Source organism: Argiope bruennichi, chromosome X1 (assembly GCF_947563725.1).
Source record: "Argiope bruennichi chromosome X1, qqArgBrue1.1, whole genome shotgun sequence".
Taxonomy (NCBI): Eukaryota; Metazoa; Arthropoda; class Arachnida; order Araneae; family Araneidae; genus Argiope; species Argiope bruennichi.
In genome coordinates, this window is record NC_079162.1 from 18966041 (window position 1) to 18988323 (window position 22283).

The 22283-nt window shown below is 29.0% G+C and overlaps 1 protein-coding gene and 1 long non-coding RNA gene across 3 annotated transcripts in view; one reads left to right on the forward strand and one right to left on the reverse strand.

Moving 5' to 3' along the window:
* LOC129958531 (uncharacterized) overlaps nt 1-22283 on the reverse strand; it is a 55178-nt gene that overhangs the window by 5306 nt on the left and 27589 nt on the right. The gene's annotated exons all lie outside the window — the stretch shown is intronic.
* Nucleotides 7208-22283, forward strand: part of LOC129958529 (tau-tubulin kinase homolog Asator-like) — a 109835-nt gene continuing 94759 nt past the window's right edge. The window contains exon 1 of one of the 2 annotated variants that reach the window (XM_056071065.1): nt 7208-7233. In XM_056071065.1, coding sequence (XP_055927040.1) covers nt 7223-7233 — 11 coding nt within the window. In that variant the 5' untranslated portion in view covers nt 7208-7222. Of the gene's footprint in view, nt 7234-10756; nt 10805-22283 lie in introns of those variants that run through there. The other variant, XM_056071064.1, reaches the window with a different exon arrangement.

The following is a 22283-nucleotide window of genomic DNA, read 5'->3' on the forward strand; positions in this document are numbered from 1 at the left end:
GCTTTTGTGTTTAAATCTTCATCTGTCTTTGCCAGTTTTTACAGAGTGACCAAATGCCAAGTCATATTTACAGCATCGCCTCTTGAGCTCCACCATGTATCATGAATTCTTTTTAAACTTTTGCCTGTAGCTGCTATCAGAACTTCTGAACGATGTGCGGGAATGGAAAAAAATGAATAGCAACACTCTAAGTACCAAAAAAATTACCAAGTTCGTTTTCAACTGAAGCAGCATGGTTTAATGAAGGATTTGAGCAAGTACAAATTTAACTTTGGGATTTATTTTTTTAAAAATTCTTTTCTGAATTTGGGCAGCAAAGCTATGAAAAGAAATGGTTAAAATTACAAAATATTATGATTATTTATTCTGAAATTTTGACTCCCCCCCCCAAAAAAAATGCCGCCAAGGATGGGCAGCCACTCTCACTACACTACGCCATGTCGCTGTGTATTCAGTACTTTCCATTCAACTGGATCTACATTATTTTGCAGGCAATTAAAGAAAGTTCTTTCTTGCTAATTCTCCATTCAATTTTTAACCATTTTCAAGATTTTAATAATAATAATACAGCTAAAAAATGATATGGTAGAAAAGGTGTCTTTATTGTATATCGTGTAAACATTAATTTTAATTATATGTCAGAAACAATAAGATACAAATTTTATTTTTAATCTTTTAGAAAACATTTACGATTTCTGTTTATTTGCTACTGTTGTAAATTTGATTTTTTGCGTACAGTATTTTTTCATCAAGCTTAACTAATTAAATTATTACAGATATCACAGGCTTTAGTGATCTTATAAAAACATTCACTCCATTTTTAATTATTAAAAATATTTTTGAAACCCTTAAAGCAAAATCTTACAGTTAAAACTAATATTTGTAGGATGGTTTTGAACCCTATTTTTAAGTTGAAAAATTATTTCCATTCTTTTTCGAATGGTACTAAAACATTCATAGATTACCTTGTAGCCAGCAATCTAATGATAATTGTGGCTTTGATAGTTTGACCTTCCGGCTGAGCATTTCACCTTGAGGAGCAAGACAATTGTTGCATCTCCGCCTTCTAAATATAGGAAGCAAGGATAGGAAGAGGAAAAGAAACACGTGTGAAAGGGAGGCGTTAACACTTAGCACGAGACTAAAGTCAGGGAAAATCTTAGAGTTAAAATAGCTTCCGATTCTAAAAGCTCATATGATCACAAAAGTTTATCAAATATAGAAAAAATTGTCTTTATAGGAGTAAACGTCTAAGAGACTTTAGATGGGCTTAAATGTTTTAGTTTTGCAATTAACATGCTCGGGCATTATTAACATTATCCGATGCATAAACTGTAAAGGAAAAGTTACCAACATGCCTTTCCAATTATTAAATTTAATAAATAAACAAAATGTCTTACTCTTCAGATTTATCTCCAACTGTGCGGCGAAAAAACTAAATTATGCATTTGTAATCGCATTTTTACTGAAGACTTAATCTTTACAAATTAATTCGATTTTCATATTAAGCCTCTGAATATAACGTTTTGAAATAACAAAAATTATCTTCGGTATGAAAAATAATAACTTTTTTGTTAAAATATTCATATGCAATGCAAAAATAAATAAACCATATTTGCATATGGTTTGTTTAATCAATTATTACATGTATTTTTATAGAATTCCTTTTCCTCCCAAGCTTGAGATTTCTTTCTTTCGCATAACCATGTAAAAGTAATATAAGTTTCAAATCAGTTGACGAAATTCAAGAAATGAAAGGATTTTAACTCTTATCACCATTCTGCATAAATAAATATAAATAATCAAACGAATTCCTTTGTCAAATTTATTATAATCTAACAACAAAAACATAAAATAGTATATATTGAGAAAAATAATAAGGATATCTTTGGCAACAGTAATACAATAATATTGTTATAAAAATCGAATTTATGCATCTATTTTCGGCAATGAAGCTGTTTTCAATATTCCATCTCAACTACTACTATGACATCAAAAGCGGTCATATGACTGTAATCTAGAATTACTTTCTGTATTACATTTTCAGTTAGTAAAACAATATGTTGACGATAAAACGCTTTATAATCAAAAATAGGAAAATTTTCTTATAAGTAAATTTATATATGAAAAATAAGAGCAGTGATTATTATCTTACAGTTTTTTAAGAAACTCTTTTCAGTTTTCAAAAATAAATCTAGTAGCTGTCAATTTTTAATCTGTCTAACTTTAAAATTAAAAAAAAAAATGACGTAAAAATAAACAAGAAAATATGTCAGATTTTTACTAAAAAACAACAAATGGCCGTAAAAACTACAGGTGCCAAATGGTTAACATAAGCCAAATGTATAATCCTTCATAACCAATGGATCGATGAGATTTACTTTTCTAATAAAGAAACAGAACTGAGAAAAGTTAGCTTAGTGTTTCGATGCAGCTTTTTTTTTTTTTTTTTTTTTTTTTTTTTTTTTTTAATAAAGAAACAGGATTGAACGATTCAACAGTTTTGAAAAATATGGAAGTTTTTGCGACGGAAAGAGCCTGGGCTAATCATACGGTAAAAAAAAAAAAAAAAATACAGTTTTTATTTGAAGATTCTTTGTAATTCAAATACGTTTTGAATACAAATTTAAATATGCTCGTACGAAAAAAGAATATTTTGCAAGCCAGTTAGTGCCAGTAGTAATACGTGTATTAAAAGTTTGATTTAATGATACAACTACAGTGAAACACCGTTAAGACGTCGCTCAAGGGACCAAACGGTTTTACGACGTAAACTGAGTGTGAATTAAAAAAAGAAAAAATGATTTTCAGAAATCAATACTTGCAAATACATGATTGGAAAATGAAAAACACTTATTATAATTATTAAATTTTATTTTAATTAGTGTGATAATTTAAAATAATCCAATAGTGTTGATTATTTTAATGTACCAACAAAGGATCTTTTCCCTTGTAGAAAAAAAAAAAAAAAAAAAAAAAAAAAACAGTTGCAAGTCGCGCTCTTAAAATTTTTCAATTGGGGTGTACGAAAGGGCGAAAATGGATGAGAATTTTTTCCAAGTAAGTAGGTGCGTTTCCCTGGTGGATATAGTACCTTTCATTCCAAGAAAGATAACACACCTCTAGCGGGAAGGTTTGTCAATGATAACCTAGGGATTTCGTCCTCATTTTCGCAATATTATCGCTTATTTAACTCCTCCGGGTGCCTTTTCGATTAATCATCAAATTAAACTTTAAGAAATTCTCATTTTATATCATATATATGTACCAAATTTCTTCTTCCATAAAACAGAAATGTACATTTCTTTTCAGACTTTCATTCCTATTCTATTTATTAATAAATCAAACAAAGAAATGGGTCATCTTCTTGTCTTAAAATGAGTTTTTGAAGGGTAAAAAATCCAAAGGGTAGATAAATAACTTATTTTGCGGATTTCAAATGCTTCTTTGATTGTTGAAGCATGAAACACTTGATACCTTAAAAGTTTTTTTTTTTTTTTTTTTTTTTTTTTTTTTTTTTTTTTTTTTTTATGAAATTGATTCATTTGCCAAAATTTTTTTAATTAGCTTTGAATCGATAATTTATGCAATCAATCCATTTTCTTTGATTTTCAACTCGTATTGTAATTTGAGATCTGATTACATCTTTAGCTATTGATTGATTTCTTACCTTTTTTTTTTTTTTTGCATATGGAGTAGATTGAATTTGTTAGTACATAGAGCAGATGAAAACAATCAGTTTTATGTAAAATACCCCTTTATTTAAGCATCAATAAGAGGGTGTCGGCTAGTTAAAAAATCAAATTAATAAAGAAAAGAAAAAGAAGAAGTGAATAAATTTAAGATAAAAAGCAAATTGATAATAATTTTGAAGAGTCTGGTATTTTTCAAAGCAAGCAGGAAAATACAGCAGTAATGAAATAGCTCTGATCCTCCCGTTAGTTTTTTTCTTTTCTAATCTTGTGTTTATAACGTACATTTTTGTAGATTATTGCCTGAGCTGAAATTATGGATTTTTCTCGGAAAATGTGTCCATTTTTTTCCCCTTTTGGAAATAAAATGGTGTACCGATGTTTGAAGGATGTTCAAAGCAATCATAATTTGGCTATGGTATTTGTTCCAATAATTCTTCAGCAATAACTTAATTGAGCGCTTAGGCTATACTCTTGATTTAATAGATCATGTCTATTAGATAAAAAATAATTTTCTTACATCTCTTACCTCATTTTCAAGGGAGCGTGAAAGCAGTTGTACTTTTTATAAAGACATCTTTCTGCAGTAGTGACAATGTAAGTTCCATATTTTCAATATCGATACCTTTTTCGTCTTTTACTTGTGATAATATTTATTATTAAGATTAAATTAATTTTTAATTCAACATTATCTGTTTCATTATCAAAATTAAATTTGTTGCGGGTCTCTGGCGCTGAAATTCTTCGGATCTTGTTGAAAACCTACAACGTATGAACTTGTGCATTAATATAATTTCCTGTGGTAAAATATTAATAATATAATAATAAGGGTTGAAAAGTTATAAAATGAAATATAGTCATTTCGCGATAAGTGTGGCCATGGTTTATTAATAACAATTGCAATTTATAATTGCATTTTTGCTGCAATTGCAGTTTTTAATATTTGCTTCATTAATTTTTGTTGATTAATGAGCAACTCAAATTTATAGATGAAATTCAAATGCATAAATATTTACATAAGAGCTATCTAATGAACCCGTGAATACGTTGAGTAAAACAAAATATAGTTGGCTTTATAATTAAAATTTTCTTTACACTTTTCTACTGAATAAGAAACTGTTATTTTCTTCATACATATTAAAATGATCATTGAGATAAAAAAAAAAAAAGTAGATCTGATAAACTTTGAAAATATGTTACAATCGATGCATCCCCCCCCCTTCCGTCTTCTCTAACAGAGCAGCAGTCTGTATTAACAATTTTATCTTTCATTGCTTTTTAATGTTTAACAATTTTATCTTTCAATGTTTTTGCAGAGACATGAATTCATGTGCTCATGTGTTTTTCATGTCAACTATTATTTGGCAGATTAGTTCTACTTTCAACTGAAGTACAATATTCAATATTTTCTATTGCTGCAATTAAAGACGCATAAATCTTACATATAATTAAAAGTTTGCAATAATATCACTGTTAAATACGTGATAAAATTAAAATATGTTTTAGTTTATAAAAGAATGTGTATATTTTATTTTTTAATAGAATAATGTATTTATGCCGTTTAGCAAACCAATCTAGATTTTTACAAGGATTTTTTAATTTTTAAAAGTTAATTTTAAAATAAAATTCTTTTACTCATAAAATGTTTAGAAATTTTATAAAGAGAAATGAAACAATTAAGCGCAAGAAATCAAAACTTAGCTAAAAAGATTTTGTCGTATACCAAGATTCTGAAAATTAATTAATAATGAAATTTAATCATACTTAATAATAAATAATAAAATTTTAATAATAATTAATTTTAAAAATGGGAGCAAAAAGATTAAAAAAATGCATGAATTCTGTTTAAAAATATATATTTAAAATAATAGGCATTTCAAAATATATGTTTGATAGAAAAACAGATAATTGATTTTTTTTATTCTCTTTACTTTAACGTTAAATTAAAGATATGAACTGGGGTATGCCTTCACAGCAGTTTCAAATACACTTATAAAAAAGAAAATATGCTTCATAGATTCAATACATTATTTTAATTGAATTCATTCTATTAATAATCAAATTTCACAATCAATACAAGGATAACAAAAGGAAACATAAGAATATTTTCTTTCCTTCCCTTATTCTTTATGTGATGAAATTTAATAAATTAAAATAATTTTTGACAATTCAAAAATATTACTTCGAATTTAAATTAAGATAGATTAGGATGCTGTATTATATAAAAAAAATTATGGATTAACCCTAATTTTTTTTATAAAGAAATATTACGAATTTTTGTGGAATTTATACAATTTCATTTCTTTTTTTAGATCAAGATATTTAATCGATATCAAGAAAAGAAAAGAAATAAAATCATTTGAATAATATGGAAGGTGTTCAGTAAAATATTTACAGTCAACACCATGCAACAATAAAATGAGAAATTTAATATAGCAATAAATTAGAATTTTTATACAAATTTACAACTGTAACCTGACTATGACATGCCAAATGACATTTCTGTATCTGGTTACATTTGGGAATGATCGCAATAACAGGCCAGAACAGACAAGTAGGCATCATCTAAATTCATGTGATTAAACACTGAGCCAAATTTCATCTAATTGGCTGATCGTGCGCAGAAATTCCGCTTTGATTACACTTTGGGATTCAAAAAAATATATGCACATCATAGAAAATATGCCTCATTATCGGTTATTAATTTCATTGAAAAGTATTTAAAAATTTCATATTAAAATTATTTTATATTTCAGAAGCTGGAAACCTAACAATCACATAATCAAAGGGTTTTAATCTTGTAAGACCTTTTTACTATTAAGTGGTTTCGAGAAATCTACGCAATTTTTTTTTTTTTTTTCAACCCTGAGCTTTCATTTAAAAGGCAAATGAGACTGGGAATTGCAGGTTGTTTTTACATCAGGAATTTCTGACAATGAACTTCACCAGTATGACAGGATTTGTATATTTTTTACTTCAGTTCATTTCATTTTTTCAGTAAAGCACATGGCAATATTTTGACATCTCAATCACACTCCATTAGAATGTTCCATGATAATTACCTCAATTTGTTAATTGACTCAATTAGTCCGTCGTTTATTCTTTTTTTAATAGCAGTCGTATTTACCATCGCTAGATGGCGTAGTTGTTACACATTTACTTCTTCCTTCAAGTTCTGGTTGTTTTTTTCAAACGAAGGAGAAAACAAAGAACTAAAGAAAATTAATATAACACTGGTGAACAATCCTATTAATAAAAATTCAAAGCTCTGCAGAAAAAATTGTATTCATGAAAGGTTTATGGAGCAAAGTTCCCAAATTTTATGAATTGGTTAAGGCGTTAGGGTTAGTCTTTTTCTCTTCGTTGCGTGCCGTATGCTCAAAGCCCCCTGAGTCGACATTTGAATATTTCGGAGTAAGCACATGAATGTTTTTTTTTTTTCCTATAATCCGACAGTAAAATGTTCCCCTGTTTTGTATTTATATAATGTATCAATTCGACTAACGTAGTTTTGCACTGAGGAAAAACAAATGCAAGGAAGGTAAGCCGTCAGAATGTTAAATATATAATTAAAATCTTTCTTCAAAGATCCAAAAGTCGTAAGTTTGTTATTCAGTAAAATTAGTACATTAAACAAAAAAGAAAATACAATTGTCTTATTTCTAGACACATCAGCTATTTAAAATTACAACTGAATAATATCCTATTATTAGGTATTTATTCATTTAATGGGCAATGGTGAAAAGTTGTAGTAAAAAAAAATTTGTGTGTACATACCAAGTAAGATATGTATAATACATTTGCGTGTTCTTCGAATTTCTTAATTAATTAATTCTCAAAAATTTACTCTAATCATTACCCACAAATCTAGGTAACAAGGCATGTTTACCATGCCCAGGTAAAGCGTTTTCAAATGATGAAAACACGCTACTTCGGAGCAATCGAGCCAAATAAAGGGTTAAATGATATTTCTATTATACTATAAAATATTATATTATACTATAAAACTGGATCTAAATTTTTCTACAAATTTATTTTATTTTATTTTTTGGTTTACTTGTATATTAAATTTAAACTTTATTTAAATTATCATTAGTATAATTATTTATACTAATAATAATTTATATATTAGTATAACTTTTTATTATTAGTATAATTTGCCTCATGTTTGTAAAGACTGAATTTTATAACTGATTTTTCAATAATTTCCTAATATGCTATGTTGCTAAAATCTTGTACAATTATGGTTGCTTTGTGATAAGAATATTTTTAATATTTTCATAATTTAATTAGAAGCTAATCGATTAATTTTAATTTATTTTTGATTTTATATCCTTGTTAGCATCTTGTAGCAGATTTCAGGAAAATTCATAATAGATTCTTTAAACTTCTAACAATGAATTATAAATTAAAGACGAAAAAGTAAAAATAAAATCAATTTTTAGTGCTCTAATAATTGCGCATTTTTAGTACACTAATAGAACTAATAATAGCATAGAAGTCTGAAACTTTTTTTTGTAAAAAATCACTTTTAGAATGATATTTGCGAAAATAATTTTTATGGAGCAGAGAAGGAAAGTAGCAACTTGAATTATAAAACATATATTTTTGAAAATTAAACCTAAACTTTTGTTGTTGAAATTAGTTTATTAATGCTTCTACTGTAATAAAAATATTTCAATTGAATTGATTCTATTAACATTACAATTTTAGTATAATCACAATAATAAAATTTAATTATTAAAATAAGGAATAAGTGATTTATAACATTTTTGGCAATTAATTTTAAAGACGTTGTCCTTTCTTTTATTTAAAATGATCATATGAGATTAAGAAGACATTTATAACTTTTGTGAGTGCTTAATCATGCTCTAAAGGATTCATTTTTTCTTCTTTTTTTCCCGAAATAATTTATTAATTAAGCGGACTCGCCTACAAGAGCGTTTCCCATTACCCGGGTTTGTTCCTAATTACATCAGAAACTATAAAGTAATTGCGAAAACACGTGTTTCTGATTACACGTTTCTGGTCACTGTAACGAATTTATTCCATGAGAATCCAATGAAATGTACTATGCCTCTGACTACATTCTACTGACTGTCTCCAATTGCTCCAAATTACTCAGGTTTATTTAAACTTTTTTTTTTTTGGAAAGAGCATCTTCTATTTCATGAAATATCACAAACAAGCTACCAGATATTTCCTTATAATCATTATGTTACCAAATTTGTCTCAAAAAGTTGGAAAATGAACCTCTATAAAAACTGAAATTTTTAAATACACGTGGAAAGGAAGTATCTGAGATTACTCAATACATATTAAAATTAGTGAAAAAATAATGGCTCTACTTAAGAGTAGCAAGTAGAGTTTTCACTTCAAATAAAGTGTGCAATATACTAGTCAATTCATTTTTGATTTGTCATTATATATGTGTACTCTACTTGAAAACACTGTTAAAACACTTACCGTCTACTTTTACGATAGCGCTTAAGAAAATATCTTGATTTTCCGAAATCACAAATTGATCCTTCGCCACCAAAAGACATGTTAATCCAGCTAACTTGGTTTCCTTAAACCTGCTATATTTGATTCACCACCATCAATGGCATTAGTTCTTCAGGCGTATGAATGACGAGTCTGTATGATGACACCTTAAACGCTTTCAATCAAGGTATACATATTTGTTGAAAAGTAAGCCATGGAGGATTCAATATATCTATTCATTTTCTACAGCTGCCATTTCTTGTTGAAGAGAGCCAAAATCCTTGTTTTTGTATTCCTTCATTAGAATCACTTTATCATATTCCTCGCACCAGCCTAGTTATTTCCTTGCTTGCTGGATGTTAAACGTTTTAAATTATAATCAACAGTCGAATTTAGATAATATGTATGGTGGATTTATTAAAATATCAGTTTGTAATTTGACATAAGGGTGAATATTAATAAAGGATCATATTTAAAATGACTTACTATCATACATTAAGTTATTCAAAATGCAAAAAAACAAACAAACAAAAAAAAACATATTTTTTGTTATATTAAAAACCTGTTCTCAATTACTCTGTTATGAAAATTTTCAGATATAATTGAGAATACTTACCTGTTTCTCTGGAGAAAATGCTAAAACAAACATTTAAAAATTCCTAGTAACCATTCCATGTTACAGATCCAAAAAATATATAGATTTCTGAAAATAGTCGCAATTAAAGTTAACAAACTTCATTAAATAACACCGCAAAAAAAAAGCATTTTTCTTTTTACTCTAAAGTTTGCCAATCAAAATGCACGCTTTTCAGTTTGCTAAAGTTTCATCAGAGCGATTTGTATTTAGTGCGGTAATAATTTCTTGTTCTCAATTACCCATTTGATTCTCTAAATTATAATATTTTTTCCTTGAATGTGGCTAGGATTTCAGATATTTTATGATAAACTTAACTTTTAAGAATGAAAAAATTAAAATATGTTATTCATGAATATACGATCAAATGTACTTATACTTTAAAAACATATACTTGGAGACAAATAAAATTTGGGAATCAATTGTTATCGTCATGGAAAGAAAGGATGTAGCGTTAAACAAAAATAGTAAAATGTACAAACAATTTTCATGAAACATCGATAGGAATTTTAAAAACTTACATTTCATATATTATCTTATTATGCGTATATTACTTAAAAAGAGCCGCAACTATGCATTAAAAGAATCACTGGTTAGTGTCCATACACATAGAGAAGTTTGTAAAAAGTCTTTTATAAAATTCCATCTATACTAACATAAAACAAATCAAGGTTAATAACAATGTGTCTAAACAAAAATATATTCAAAGAAAGTAATTGATGATAATAATGATAAAATGATGAAAACATGATTTTAAAAATTCGTGTTAAAAGAGGATTTGAAACCTGAAGTATTTAGAAGGAAATGCCAACGACAGAAAGACATTATAACAAAAGAAAATCGGTTTTACCACTGTATCGGGAAACGTGAGTATACGATGACAACGAGATTTGAAGTTAGATAAGTCCATCGTACTGATAATGCGATAGCATAATATGATAGTGTTGTGTAACTTGCCTGGCCAAATGTAGAAAGCAAAGATGAGGAAATCAAAGTAAGGTTTACTTCATTTTTTTATTTTCGCTCTGTTCAAATCATTTCAGTAAGAAAGAAATATTTCTATATTTTTCATAAATTCATAATTTTGTAAAATGAATGAATGTACATATTATTGATTCACAAAACTAAAAGTTTCTTTAAGCGTCGCTAAAAATGATATAAAATATATTCTTTCCCCATATTAAGCCTTTTCATTCGAATGTCTTTTCTCAGGCATCATTCTAAACGGTGCATCATTTTTATTTTCTTTATTTCGATATTTGGAAAATAAACTTATTCAATTGATTGAAGTCGCAGATTAATTTTTTGGAAAATATCAGCTTATAAAATTATACATATTTTTTACTTTTCAAAGAAATAGAATAAGACTTTGTATTCAGAGAATAATTATGCTTTTATGATTGTAGATCTTAGTTTACTTATCAGAATTCAGTTTATTTTTTTATATAATGCCATAAAAAAGTCATAAAATTTTTCTCTTTTTTTTATATTTTCGATATTTTGCAAATTTATATAAAAATGAAAATTCATATCAGATTTTTTCCCCAACTTGGATTATTATGCCAAATTGGTTCAGAATTAGCTTTGCTTAAGCGTTTTAAGATGTGAGTACAAAAATAGAGCAAAGACTATTTTTGAAATGGATATAAAGTCTAAAATTGCTAGCAACAAAATTATACTTTCAGTTTATTTGCAGTATTTAAACTATCTATTTCATAGATGATCAATCGGATCTGCAATGAATGATATTTGTAAAAATGTAATTAGAATTTCTTACCAAGATAAGTATGTCTTAGGTAAAAACGTCTTGATAGGAACGTAAATACAAACTGAGGATTTAGAAATTCCGTGGCACAAAAAAAATTGTCCAAATTTCTTATTAAATTCTTTAAAGAATCTCTCTAAAATTACTTTACTGGATAAAATAAAAATGAAGAAACCAGAAAACATGAAACAGAAAAAATTAAAATAATTCAGAAATCAAGAAGAGAAAAAATGATATATTTTTGTGTTCACTTGCGTAATTTTTTCTTCAGGATGATTCGTTGTCATATAAGAGTGGCTATATTTTTTGCACGGCGTTTTCCAAATTCAACTTCTTTAACTTAGAAATTTTGTAAAGTTTAATAGAGACCTTGATATAAAGTTTGGACAAAAGTCACTTCGGATTCTGCGCTCAAGATTTATGGCGGGGGGGATGATACTAGGAACAATAAAATTGTGGGAATAGTAAACGGAGGCGGATGGTTGAAATAAAAAGTAAATCATTTATCAAGATATAGACAATTACAGTGAATGATGCGATTTGATTTTCTATGACTCAAAAATTTCAATAGTCATTTATAGAAATGGACTAGATCAGAAAATATAATTCTTTCCAAGAGTAACTTATTTTCAATTTCGGAAAAAGAACTTGTTGGGAACAGGACAAAAAGTCAAAATCAAAACTGTTCAAGTTAATATGAAACGCTGACAGAATCCTTTAGACAGAAAACCCTCATAAATTGAGATAGAACGTACAATTAATTTACTTAAAAATATGAAATAATAAATAATTTATTTAAAAACTTGAGCCAAAGTGAGAAATTATATTAATTGAAATTGATTAAATATATTACTGGTCATTGAATAAGAATACTATATTTAAAAACAGGTGTTATAGTAAAGAGTAAAAATTTTCATAAATTTCCTTTCTTTTCATTGCTAAATTTAAATGTGCACTATTTTATGTTCATTTGTATTAAAGGAACTGTTTACATTACAAATTATTGATGTTGTATTTCTTGGAAGGGAAAAAAATCTATTATTTTCCTCATAGAACAAATTATTTAAAAAAATTCAAACCTAAAAGAAATCAAGCACAGATATGTTAGTAAAGTTTATTTCAAAAAAATTTGTGTTTGATGTACAACTTTTCAACGTTGTTCTTTAATTAAACTGAAAAATCTGAATTGTAGTTTTAATGATGACAAATGAGGCAACATTGAAGATTTGACTTATTATTTTATCTCACTAATAATCTATCTATTAAAAAAGTTATCGATTAAACTAGTTACATTATTTTAAAAAGCTGAACCATTTATTGAATTTCTACTAAATTCAGTTTGTGATAAGCCCCTGGAAAACTGCTCGGAAGACACAATGAGGAAGTCCTTGAAAGGCGTCAACGTCTTCATAAATGCTTTGGAAACGTTGGCCATTTTTTTGCTGAGCCTACAATTTTTTTGCCAAGCGATAAAGTTTCACAATATTTTTGTATTTTTTTAATGCTGTCATTGACAGCTTTGTGAATTTGTAATTAATGACACTTTCGAGTAGGTAAAATATTTCTTGGACCTGTTGTTGGAAGCTAGGAATTTTTTTTTGGCGTATTACAGATTGTTTAGCTCCTTGTTGTCTAGGAAGTTAAATATTTGCATGCCTTAGTTTATTTAAGGATACTAAATAAATAGCTTACATAAAGGAAGGTGAACGACGAAATAGCCTGTAATATACTTACAGGCGAAATAGCCTGTAATATACCCTGTAATATAACGGGTAATTTAGGGCTGAGTCACATGAATTAATTTCTTCAAAACTTCTCAATTTCGTCCGATTTATTTGCAGTGAAAGGACCTAGAACTAATTCTAAAAATATGTTTTTTTTTGTTTTTTTTTTGCTTTATTTACATTAGTAGTAAAGTAACTAATTTCACAAAATTAAATTTTCAAAATTTTGTTTACAGAATTACTGTATACTCTTAAATACAGTCATTAAGAATAATGCCAGCCCTGGCAAATAAAGTTGCAGAAACAAAACAAACGGGACTTATTCATAAAGCCCATTTATTAAAGTAAAGGTAAAGAACAAAAAGGTGGTGTATGTATGATACATTTATAAAAACTACGATTTTTGGTCCCAGGATCAGTTTCAAAAAGTATCTCCCTTACAAAAACTTGAGTTTACATAGTTGGTATTATTATTAATACATTGTATTCCTTCCAGACGAAGAAATACAGTCCGTACAACTCCTAGGGTGTACTATCAAATTATGGAACTGATCTTGGGGAAGATTATTCCACTCAGCAAGCAATGTTTTCTGAAGTTCTGGTATACAAATAGGAGGTGGTTCATGGGCTGCAACTCGTCGGTCGAGCATGTCCCACACATGCTGTATCGGATTCAAGTCAGGTGCCGGTCATTCCATACAGGCGATATCCTCACATTGAAATCATTCGTTTACGATGTTTGCATTGTCATCCATAAACACAAATTCTACTTTTATGGCACCCTTAAACAAACGTACGTGTTGTTCTAGAATTATTTCTCGATAAATTTGGTCTGTCATGGCTCAGATTTGACCATGTAGATATGTTTTGGAGCCCAGTATAATACCACCATAAACGAACAATCCTGAACCACCTCAAAGGTGTCTTTCATTGATGTTCTTGCACTTGGCGTTCTCCGACGCGAATCAGACTGTAAGCTAAATCTGGACCCGTCGGAAAACAACACACGAGCCCACTGTGAAGATGTCCATATTGCATATTTTCTATTACAGACTAACCGCTGGCGACAGTGAGATAACGTGAGTGAAACACATTTGACAGGCCTACGAGCGTATAGACCAATATGACCCAAAGTTTGTGCACGGTTTGTCTTAAAACTGTCAGTTAGTTAAGTTATATGAACGTCCCGTTTTAAAGCAACACTAGGGCTATCTTGAGACGGACCTCGTAATTTTGAACCGGGGTCAGACGACGAGGACGACACCTAACCTGGCACCCCCCCCCCCTGTCCACACCACACCAGTGGGAGGACGTTTGGCCCGGAAGGTTTAATGTGTACCAGACCCGCTTACACGACAGTTCTTCGGTGGAATCAGGTCTCGAATCTGAAACCCTTCGGTTCAATCCGAGACTTTACCACCAGGCCACCGCGGCTCAGTTGAAACTGTCGTACCCATGACTGAAGATAGCTGACGAGACAGGTCTGATGCTGTACTCCGTCTGTTTCTTTTGGCAGTTAATGCCATATGCCGGTCATCATTCAGCGTTGTAACACGGGGCGACCTGTACTGTAACGTCTACTGATATTTCCATCATCTCGGAATCGTTGCCAAAACTTAGGGATGACACTTTGGGCGATTCCAAGTTATTCGAATACTTCCATATGAGTACGCCCACATCCCAAATGGTCGATAATTAAACCATGTAAAAAATCATCCACATACATCGTCTGTGTTAAAACTATTCGGTTATAGCACTAAGCGGCTTACAGAATGCTTGTGACCAACTTTCCACCATTCCTTATATACCTCTCTCTTACACTCTCCTCATTATGAAGTTCTATCGGTGCCATCTGGTTACATCCTGCAATTTTATTATTATTTTTGAAGATATGTGTGATAATTCTACAGGTGAAATAGAATAGAGTTCTTAGAGTTCGCTTTCCGTGTGATTCTGAATTATCCTTAATTTATGGACATGCGTGTATATATAGTATAAATATTCATGATATACAATTCTATTTAGTATAATAATTGTTTAAATCAATTAATCATGTAGTGTTTTATGCAATTCTTGAGATGGGGATATCTAACAAATTTCACGAAATTTCTTTAATGCATTAAACCTAAAAACAAATAATTTTTATGACATTTGGAAATATTTTGTGAAATTTCTTGTTAAATTAGTCTTGTCTCAAACTCATGATAAAGTCTCGAGCCAGATAGAATACATATAATATGCCTTCTCCATTTGAATGAAATTCCTCTTTCCCATCTGTTGTTTTTGTTTAACAGAATCTGGTTATAGCAGAGGTACCCAACAAGATAGCGCGAAGCTGTTGTGATTCCAATCTTAAAACCTGGAAAAGAATCATCAAATATTCGGAACTACAAGTCAATTTCTCTAAGGAGTTGCTTTCGTAATTCAGGTTCATTTATAGGAAAGTATATCATTTTTAAGAAAGTAACCATATCTACTTCAGAAAATTTTTCCTTACCGTGCAATATACGTGACGACTTTAATAGTAAATAATGTGATATATTCCAGTAAATAATGCGAGTAAGGCATAGAATAGCTATGAAATTTAATAATAGAGTTCAGCATTCAGTAATCTACAGGGAGGATAGACTGCAGGAAAGACGAATTGAAACAGTGTGTGGCAGATTGGATTGAGCGAGGGTAGAACCTGGGATCTTGTGGCTCACAACCCAGTAACATGACCACAATACAAAAGCAATTGCTCGGGTAGCGTAGCTGTTAACTGGCTTATAAGCTTTTACCACAAGTGACAAACTTGAATATCATTCGTAAAAGTGTAGTGGAGTTCAAATATTTTTATTTAAATATCCAATAATCCGGGACAATTCGAAATATTGATTCTTTGTCCCAGATCGATAAAGTTTAAATTAAATTAAAGATTTCGAAAAACTAAGTCGAAAATGTTTTAGATTTAAACTAAGCACACGTTGTACATTGTCAAGTTATACTTTTACTCATGTTAAAAAATTAACTGTAATTTTCGTAGCATAACTGTTGAGGATTTCAGCATCACCGCTGTTACGATAGTAAATAATTTGCATTAATTTGACCACAGTAAATTTGTCTGAAAGGAAAATTAAAAAAGGCACATTAAAACGCATTATTTTTTCACCTTTATCTTTTCTAATTTTATTTAATTTCTTAAAAATAATTTAGCTCATTGTTTCCAATTGTTTTAATTTTTTATCATTTTGATTTTATGCATAAGCAAACATCCGGAGTTGAAGTTCAATAAGTTTTAATCCAGGATCATTCCTCACTTTATGATCTTATACTCTATAGTTCATTTTTTCATATCAATATTTTTCTAAACTATATGCAGTTATAAAAATAACATAAAGTTAAATAAGATTTTTAAATACACATATTATCTGAAGAATAGCTTACTTCTTAAAGCCCATAATAAAAATATTAAAATATCCTTAATATAATAAGACCTTTAATGTTACTTCAAATTTTTTTCTAAGTAAAACAGTGTTATTTTTATTTTAAAAACAATACTATTTTCGATCAAATTATCATGATGTAATTCATCAGTTTAAGAAATGAGATGATTGCTTTTGACTGAGGTTATTAGCGGATTCTCATTGGAAAAGATATGCTGTGAATATTGAGATAGTTGAGAACGTGTAGCCTTCAGATACTGTTACTTCTTCTAACATTTAAAACAAAATAATTTGGGTAGATATTATGCCAAGTTGGATCTAGATTATTTTACAGTCATTTTATTAAAGATGTAGATAAATAAATAGCGTTTCATAATGCGTAAAGGTTGCAAAAAATGGAATGAAAAATATATAGCATCATAAATATATTTTAATCATATTTGAAAAAAAAAACTTAATTTAATGGAGACATTTCAAAATGCTTTGAAATTTTCATAGATGTCGATATTGTATTTTAATATAGATTGTTTTATAACAACTTATTTCGTATAAAGAATTACATTAAAATTTTTCATAAATTAACCCCTTTGAATTTTTTTATAAGTCAAATCAACCGCATAAAAACTGAATTGTGTATTTGTATAGCACTATTTTCAATCTTTGCTGCAATCCATGAATAAATCATGTAAATTTCAATATAATAAGTTTTAATATACAATTTTTATAATAAGTTTCTTATACAGGGTGATCATTAAAGATTCCACTTATATGACTTCCTATGAGTATGCTATTTTAGGAATTGGAAAAATTTAAATGGATATAATATGCACTCAAAAATGATGTAACAAACAATGAACCGGCTCTCACACTTACTATTACTATTATTATTCGACAAAATGTTCAAATGGAAACTTCTACTTTTTTCAAGGAAGTAAAAAAATATACAGTGGTGGCCAAAATTGCGGGCGCTTTTGAAAATCTTTATGTTTTCTGACTTTATATGCTTATATAAAATGTTACGTATCACAAAGTGCAAACACTTACTTGTCATTTTAAAGAGAATTTAATGCTGATTTCAATACAAAAAGCAAAACTCAAATATTTTCAATACAAAAAAGTTATTCTTACTTTAATCTGAATAACAAACACAGTGATGAAGTGAATTGTAACTTCTAACTTTCCTGACCAATCACTGTTCTTATTCTGGGAACCAATAAAATGTTAATAACTGCCAGAAGAAGAAGACATCATGTTATAAAGTTAAAACAGGTCATTATTGTGCTTTTTTCTATAGAAGGAAGACTATTTTTTATGTAATCAAATCACAAGTAAAATTTTGTTTAGATTTTTAATATTTAGTAGGAACTGTTGTAAATATTTCTAATATTTAGTCATGAAGCAATGCCATCAAATAAAAGAATAGATTGGACACTTAGAACTAAAATTATTGTGTTACATGAATGTGGTCTTTCCAATGCTGAAATTGCAAAAAATGTGGGTAGTTCAGTAACTACATATGGCGTCCGTAAATTTTGTTTCCGATACCAGGAGACAAATTCAATAAAAAACAAAGCAAGAAATGGTGAAAAAGATACACCGCATCTGTTCATGACAGAAGAATAAAAAGACTATGTCTCCATGATCGAAGAATGTCATCGGCAGCCACCAGAAGTGAATTTAATGATGCTGGCATTCATATTAGTTCAAGAACAATCAAGAGAAGATTATTAAATGTTAGACTAAGAGGTAGAATTCAAGGAAAATATTTACAGCACTGTATAAAAAGATTACAGTGGACAAAAGAACACATTAATTGGTCAGCTGATCAGTGGTCACAACTTATATGTAGTGATGAAACAAAGATATTGTTATTTGGCAGTGGAATATGAAATATGCAAGACAGAAATGCAAGACGAAAATATGCAAGACAGAATAGGCAAAGAGCTACATACTGACTACATTAGAGAACTATGAAGAACTCATTTAGTGTTATTATTTGGTTATGCAAATCAGCAGACGGTATTGATCTGCTTCATGTTATCGATAGGACATTAAATGCAAGAAAATACATTGTCACTATTCTAGAGCCAAACTTTCCCCCTTCCATCAGTTTCCCAACAACACATCATTTATTTTTTAGATGGATTCAGTTCCTTGCCACACAGCAAAAATACCGAACGAGTGGTTTAGTACAAAGAGCATTGAATTGTTATTATAGCCAGGAAACAGTCCTGAGCTCAAAACTTTTGAGAACATATGGCACCGTTTGAAAACTCTTGTACATATGAAGCGTTCATCAAATAAAAAAGAATTAATTGAGACTACAATTGTTTCCCTGGCTTTATACAATAATGAAGGAAGAGCTAGAAATTCTCGTCAGATCAATGAAACATCATTGTGAAGCTGTAATAATAATAAAAATAAAAATAAAAATAAAAAATGGCTACCCTACTAAGTACTGATAACTCACTGCAGTCATCAGCATTTAATGTATCTCGATAATTATTGCCGCTCAACATTTTTGTATTTCAAATATTTGAATTTTGATTTTGGGATTGAAATCAGCATTAAATTCTCTTTAAAATGATATGAAAGAGTTTGCATTTTGTAAAACGTAACATTTTCTATAAGCATGCAAAGTTAGAAAACATAAAAACTTTCAAAAGTGTCCATAATTCTTCCCACCACTGTATATAGTAGGAAGAGACGAAGATATAGTACATTGGTGAATCATAGTACTGCATCATGTAACATGTGAAAAAGAATTTGTTGAATCGCATATTGGAACTTTTCAAATCAGACAGAGCTTATGAAGTTTATGCATGCATTTGGAGGTCATCTTGAAAAAATACACACTTCTGACTCTACCACGAAAATGAAGGCTCTTTGCTTGTTCAGATCTAAAATCTTTTTCATTTTTTAAAAGTTCGTCTATAAACAAGATAAGAAAGGGAAAACTTTTTGAAATAAAAGTCACCATATCCTAAGTGGAAACAGAGGATTTCCCAGAAGCAATCTTAAAAACGATAGTTAATTTGTTTAAATTTCTTAAATCTCTAAATTTTTAATTTTCAATAAAATTCTGGGAAATTAGATTCAAATTCGGAGCAAGAAATCAAAAGTAGGGAATTTTCCAATCTAATCACTTTCACATTAATTTTAATTTTTTAAAATTTTGACAAGCTTTCTGTTTTTATGTTTTTTAGAAGTAAAATAACCTTTTAGGATCTGTTAGATAGTTGAATTCATTAGAAGACTTACTATCAACTTAAGCAGCATTGTTATAAAATTCCAACTAAAACTTGAGCAGCATTTATATTTTTTTAGAGTTTTATGAAATTTCTAAAGGTCAAAATTTAATTACAATTAAGTCGATGACATATTCCGAACTTTCTGTTTGCGCCAAACATTAACATTTCACTGGCAACCTTTTTTTGTTTGTTTGTTTAAATCGTAGTGATGCAGTTTGTGAAGTTATTTTACTTGTATCTGTACTCGCATACTGTCGAAATGTATTCCTTAACCATGCTGCTTACCATAATGTCTTGCATGATATTGGTCTGTTTAGTTATTCAATAAACAGTATATTTTATAATCACACACACTTTCTATGATAGCATGCAGAAATCTTGATAAACGAATTAGATTGAAGGATTGACTTTAAAAAAACATTATGGCATGTTTTCTGTGGCTTTGAATTTATGAAATTTATTGCTCGTGATATTCATTTGCTTCACTATACATTTTTTATAAGATTCAAAATAAAACTAATCATAAAAGCGCACCTAAAATAACACTCATTTCTGACCCTCGCAGAATTATTATAATTTGGTCCAAAAAATTTATTTTCCCCATTTAATCGTGATAAATGTGCAGGTCGTTTTATTCTATCTGACTTTTATGGCAAAATTATCTCGTCAAAATAAACGCAAATTAGCGGCTTCCTTTTGCGATTCGAAAAATTGTGAAGGCCTGGAGTTTTTTATACGGCATCTTTATCATAGGCAGAGTGATAAGCACTGTGTAAATAGTTATTACAGTCTACCGCTCACTTATTTTTAGTAGCAGCGTTATTTAAGAGGTTCGTCTATCGTAAGAAACTTCTTAGGCATCAGAAAGGAAAACATAATACGCCACATGGTGATAAATATTTTTTGAAGAATATGTCAGGAACTGCAGCAAAGAAAGTGTTAGAGTCTTCTATTCCAAATGCTTGATTATTCAATAGGCTGTTGGTGGATCTTAAATTCATTGATGTAGCGTTGTGTTAAATGCTTTTTAAAAAATTTGATTACGTTCTTCACATCCTCTGCGTAAACATTAGATTGTTACATTATATGAATTAATATATTGTAAAATTAAAAACATTCAACAACTTTTACGTTATTTTTATAAAGGTGCCAAGGTAAGGACTCTATGGATGGTGAAGTAAAAACTGATTTCCAATAATTTACGCCGGATGGCGGAAGACACGCATACAAATTACTTTCTTTTTAATTCATCCGATGACGAAACATCATCTCGGCTGACGAAGCCGAGATTCTTATAATTAGAATGTGAATTTTTCATTTTAAATGTCTCTGCTGGCGTAACTAGGGCGATGCCATTAATGTCGAATTGATGATTTACATTTAAGAAAAGGTTACCTTCCTTTTACTCTTATTCCTCGGAATTAAATTAAAACTTTTTGAAAAACAAAAAAGAAGTTTTATAATAAATTCAGTTATTTCAAATTCAATTATCTTTCCCAAATTCAAATTACTATTTATGTCCGCTAATTTTGTTTCTGTGCGTAGTCGAGTCATGAACGCTTGAAAATATTTGTGTATTTATAAGCAATTAATATAAATTATTAATGGAAGGAGTATTTGATAAAATGATTCAGCATAAAATCAAACTTAATATAAATAACATCAGAAAGTAGAATAACATATTTCTATTCACCAAAAACTTGTATCAACAGCAAAATAGTTGTTAAGAAATTCTATAGATTAGACAGAATCAGAAGAACGGAAATAAATTTCACAAATATAAAATTTCTCAAGTGCAGAAATTGTAAGCAATAAAAACTTTGCTATGATGAAAGATGGCATGGGTGGAATAATGAATTATTAATCTGATAGTTTTGCAAATTTCTGAGGTTGTCTCATAAAAGAAAGAATCAAGAAACCTTGGCAGTTTCTTGACCTATGGCATTGCGTTGCACTTTAAAATGAATTCTTCACTGGAGTTACAGTTTTGTTTAACAAATTGGTTCAGTGTGAGAAATTCATGCAGATCAATAACAATAAATTGCTGCACAATATTTGGCATATAATCATTAATCAAATATCTTTTGTATATAATTTCATCGAACTTAAAAACATGTATGTTTCATTAAGTCTCAAAGTATTTTCATTTAAAGTTTAATACCGAATTCTTTATTTTTCAAACAAATTAAGTATTTTAATCTCATTTTAATTTCAAAGCAATATTCCTGGATAATAGAAAAATCAATTTATTCTCAATTTAATTTTTAACTTCAATTTTTTTTATTATTCAGCATAAGAAGTAAAGTTT